Here is a 5,336-nt window from a genome sequence, read left to right on the forward strand (position 1 = left end):
AAGCTTTACCTGAAATATCATATGGTAGGCAAAATCCAATAATTTTAAATGTTTAGCTTTAATGGCTACTAAGTATGTTTTAATTTAAATAAATGGAAATAAAACTACTTACTATTTGTAACCTATTTCTGGGATTTCTGCTTAAATAATTTTCAAGGCCTTATTTTACACAGATACATAAATAATGAAAACCCTGATTAAGACATCCATTGTTGGCTCAATATTTTGAATAATATATTGGTGTGTCATGCCTTCTATCTCAATATTAATTAAAACAAAGTGAAATATTTATAGATAACTTCCTATTCTGTCTCTATCACAGCCTTGATCTTGCAGTAACTATACTGCCCCATGGCTTTCCTACAGGATGGGAACCACACTGCAGTGACAGAGTTCATTTTATTGGGCTTAACAGATGACCCAGTGCTTAGAGTCGTCCTCTTCACCATCATCCTGTGCTTCTACCTGGTGACTGTGTCTGGGAACCTCAGCACCATCCTTCTCATCAGAGTCTCTTCCCAGCTCCATCACCCCATGTACTTTTTTCTCAGCCACTTGGCTTTTGTTGACATGGGCCTTTCATCTTCTGTCACACCCAATATGCTTTTCAACTTCCTGCTGGAGAGAAAGAGTATCTCCTACACTGGATGTGGCATTCAGCTTGGTTCAGCTGATTGCATCGCATCAGTTGAATGCTTCCTTCTGGCTGCCATGGCTTATGATCGCTTCATGGCAATCTGTAACCCACTGCTTTATTCCATCAAAATGTCTGCAGAAGTCTGTATCCAGTTGGTTGTGGGATCTTATATATGGGGCTTTCTTAATGCTTCCCTCATCATCATGGTTTATTTTTTTTCTTTTCTCTTCTGTGGACCAAATAGAATAGATCATTTTTTCTGTGATTTTGCTCCTTTGGCAGAACTCTCCTGTTCTGATGTCAGCATTTCTGTACTTCTTATCTCATTTTCTGCAGGCTCAATCACTATTATCACAGTGTTAGTCATAGCCATCTCCTATTCCTACATCCTCATCACCATCCTGAAGATGCGCTCTACTGAGGGTCGACACAAGGCCTTCTCCACCTGTACCTCCCACCTCACTGCAGTCACTCTCTACTATGGAACCATCACATTCATCTATGTGATGCCCAAGTCCAGCTATTCCACAGAGCAGAACAAGTTTGTGTCTGTGTTCTACATGGTGGTGATCCCCATGTTGAACCCCCTCATCTACAGCCTCAGCAACAATGAGATTAAAGGTGCTCTGAAGAGACATCTTGGTATGAAAACACTTTCTTAGAATAATCTTGAGGGTTTTGTAATAGAATATGATGATAAAAATTGTGCAGACAAATATAATTATCATCTCAGGCTTGATTATTAGCCTTATGAATAATCTTTTCTCATTTTCTTTTCCTCCCAGAACTTATAGCTATTTTGTTTTATTACATTCCTCCCTTTGTATTTTGTATTCCTCTTTGATAATTTTATGAACAGTATGTGCATTATTTTCACACTTGCTCCCCAATTCCTCCTAGTCCTAAATCTGTTTCCCAACTCGATGACTATTTTTTACTATCAAATAATACTTGTGCTAGTGTGTAGGCATGCACCTAAGCAAAGTTACCTTACTGAAGGTCAAACCCTTAAAGACAATAGATTCTTCTCCTCTCATCTATCAATTGTTAATTACACTTCAGCTAGAGATACTTTTCATGATTATTTTCCACGGCCACATTTGAATTTGTCTGATTTTAGCTCATACATGCGGACATAGTTATGAGTTCATATCTACTACCATTGTGTTGTATCTGAAAAAAGGGTTTCTTTGTAGTCATTCAAAGGTCTCCTTGTAGTCATCAACCATCTCTGTCTCTTGCAATCTTTTCACCCACTCATTGACAAGATGCCTGTTCTTGTAGATGAGAGGGGAATAAAATGATTGTCCCATTTAGAGCTCTGCCTTCCACAGTGGTCTCTAATACCCTGAACACTGAGGACTTGTGTGTTAATTGCCAGCTACAGCAATTACCAGATATTTCTCTGATGAAGTTTGGGAAGTGTTCTAATTTATGGGTATAATAATAAATCTTTTAAAGTGGTTTAATAATACATCCATTTAATAGTACAATAGTCATAGATTTTTTGCTATGGCTTTTGACCTGTCTAGCACAGGTTTTGGCTATGAGACTGTTGATAGGTGTGAGTTTCATCTTCTGTAGATAGCCTTTTTCCCTTTTTTATTGCATATTTTTATTTACATTTCAAATGTTATCCCCATTCCCCTGCAACACCCCATAACACCCCCTCCCCTGCTTCTATGAGGTTGTTCTTCTACCCACCCATTCCTGCCTTCCCGCCCTCGAATTCCCCTATATTGGTGAATTGAGCCTTCAGAGAACCAAGGGCCTCTCCTCCCATCCATGACTGACAAGGCCATCTACTGCTACATATGCAGCTGGAGCCATGGGTCCCTCCATGTATACCCCTTGGTTGGTGGTTTAGTCCTGGGAGCTCTGGGGTGGGGGGATCTGGTTGGTTGATATTATTGTTCTTCCTATGGGGTTGTAAACCCCTTCAGCTCATTCAGTCCTTTTTCTAACTTCTCCATTGGGGACCCCATTGGGTCAGTCCAATTTTTGGTTGCAAGCATTCGCCTCTGTATTTGTAAGGCTCTGGCAGAGCCTCTCAGGAGACAGCTATATCAAACTGCTGTCAGCATGCACTTCTTGGCTCCACAGTAGTGTAAATGGGGTGGATCCCCAGGTGCGGCAGTCTTTAGATGGACTTTACTTCAGTATCTGCTCCATACTTTGTCTCTGCATTTGCTCCTATGAGTATTTTGTTCCCCTTTCTAAGAAGGACGAAGCAGCCAAAATGTGGTCTTCTTTCTTCTTGAGCTTCATATGGTCTGTAAATTGTATTTAGGGTATTCCGAGCATTTGGGCTAATATCCACTTATCAGTGAGTGCATACCATGTGTGTTATTTTGTGATTGGGATACCTCACTCAGGATTTTCTAGTTCCATCCATTTGCCTAAGAATTTTATGAATTCATTGTTTTTAATAGCTGAGTAATAATCCATTGTGTAAATGTACCACATTATCTATATCCATTCCTCTGTTGAAGAACATCTGGGTTCTTTCCAGCTTCTGGCTATTATAAATAAGGCTGTTAAGAACATAGTGGAGCATGTGTCCTTCTTATATGTTGGGGCATCTTCTGGGTACATGCTCAGGAGTGGTATCGCTGGGTCCTCAGGTAATGCTATGTGCAATTTTCTGAGGAACCACCAGAATGCTTTCCAGAGTGGTTGTACCAGTTTGCAATCTCACCAACAATGGAGGAGTGTTCCTCTTTCTCCACATCCTCACCAGCATCTGCTGTCAACTGAGTTTTTGGTTTTGTTTTCCTCTAATTCTTTAAGGGGGTTTCTTCTTTGCTCTTTTAGTGCTTCTTCCTGTTTACCTGTGTTCTCCTGTATTTTTAAGGGAGTTATTTATTTTCTCCTTAAAGTCCTCTATCATCATCACAAGAGGTGATTTTAGGTCCAAATTTTGTTTTTCCGGTGTGATGGGGTATCCACAACTTGTTATGGTGGGAGAACTGGGTTCTAATGATGCCAAGTAAGCTTGGTTTCTGTTGCTTATGTTCTTATGCTTGCCTCTTGCCATCTGGTTATCTCTAGTACTACCTGCTCTCACTGTCTCTGACTGCAGCCTATCCCTCCTGTAATCCTGGTTGTGTCAAACTGCCTCAGAATCTGGCTGTCTCTGAGATCCTATGATTCTGGAACCCTAAAATCCTGTGTGTCAGTGCTCCTGGGAGTCAAGCTGCCTCTGGAATCCTCAAATTGTGGGGTGACTAAGTTCTTAAAATCCTATGATCCTGGACATGTTAAAGTGCCTGGGAGTTGAGCTTCTTCTGTGTGTTGTGGGACTGGGTGCAGAACTAGTGCCCAAGGTTTACTCAGGGCACTAGCTCAGACCAGAAGGAACCTGTTCCACTTGCCTGGTGAGGGTTCCTGCATCCCTAAATCCCACTGGTTCCAGTTACTCCCTGTGTTGAGGTGTTGAGGCAGACACTCTGGCCTTCTCACCTATGATGCTGGGTGTGTTAGAGCATCTGTGAGTCGAGTTTCTTCTGGATATTGTGGGACTGGGTGCAAAGCTAGTGACCAAGGTCTGCTCAGGGGTCTGGCTCAGACCATGTAGATAGCCTTACATTCAGTCAGAAAGTGGTTTGTTACTCTCATGACATTGCTATCACTATAGCACCAGTAGACATGTCTTTCCTTTTTGGTGGTTGTTGTAGGTTGTAAGGTTCATAACACAAGTGTCTGTACAGCAAATGCTGTTTAAAAACATCTTTATATTATTCTTATTGAAATATTTTAATACCTTGTATTCCATTCAGAATAGAATATAGATACTCTATTATTCTTCATAAACCTTTTCTTATATCAACCTGACTTGCTCTCTCTTTAGGTTATAAGCATGAGTGCACTTGCTGTTTTCCATCTGGCACCTTTTTGCCCACTTTTCATACCTACAAGCCCTTCTTATTTTCTTACTCTAATATTACTTGCCCCATGGGGATTTCACTTCAAACTAATATGACCCATCCCTGCCCTATCTAACTTCAATAATAGTTTCAGTTCTAAGTATTCTATACTATGCGTATGCACATGTCTAACATATATGAAAATATTTTAATTTTATGTTCCAATAAATGTTAACACAGAAACAGTTGGAAAACCTGTTTAAGAGCAAAATTAAGAGCATCAATAAAAAATACTGAAATTTAAAAAGAAATGGAATAACATTTTATTAATTTTAAAGAGATATACTATGATTATGGACTGTAAATGCCGATATTATTGATATTGATCAGACATGCAGATCAACAGAACAGAAAAGGGTTCAAAATTATTCCCATATAATCTGAATTATCTTCTGTAATATTACAGGTTAATAAAATATGCTGACAGAACCCCTATTTCCTCTATCTTTATAAATGCACATGTCAGCTGTGATATACTAAGCACTCCTCTAAATAAAAATAAATGTTTTATCATAATTATTTTATTAGCTAAGGGAAACATAACACTACAAAGGTAGAAGTCAGAGGACATCTTAGGGGAATCAGTTCTTGCCTTCTATGAGATGGACATTGTTGGGTGCCAGGCATTGCTATCAGACTTGACAGCAAGTGGCATTACAATTGTGATGTCTCTTTGGTTCCTCAAAAAAGGATTATTTAGGAATACAGTCCAATAGTTATACAAGAACCAGATATAACACTGCTTTTTTTGTGCCATATCCTTCACTAACATG

General features: G+C 39.5%; 1 protein-coding gene across 1 annotated transcript; it reads left to right on the plus strand.

The window, feature by feature from the left end:
• Positions 1 to 326: 326 nt before the first annotated feature.
• Positions 327 to 4,814, plus strand: LOC117717029 (olfactory receptor 5P59). The gene has a single exon (XM_034514240.2). It carries the CDS (start codon positions 352 to 354, stop codon positions 1,297 to 1,299), a length of 948 nt encoding a protein of 315 aa, XP_034370131.1. The 5' UTR covers positions 327 to 351; the 3' UTR covers positions 1,300 to 4,814.
• The last annotated feature ends 522 nt before the right edge of the window (positions 4,815 to 5,336 follow it).

This window comes from Arvicanthis niloticus, chromosome 1 (genome assembly GCF_011762505.2).
Source record: "Arvicanthis niloticus isolate mArvNil1 chromosome 1, mArvNil1.pat.X, whole genome shotgun sequence".
In the NCBI taxonomy this organism is placed as follows: Eukaryota; Metazoa; Chordata; class Mammalia; order Rodentia; family Muridae; genus Arvicanthis; species Arvicanthis niloticus.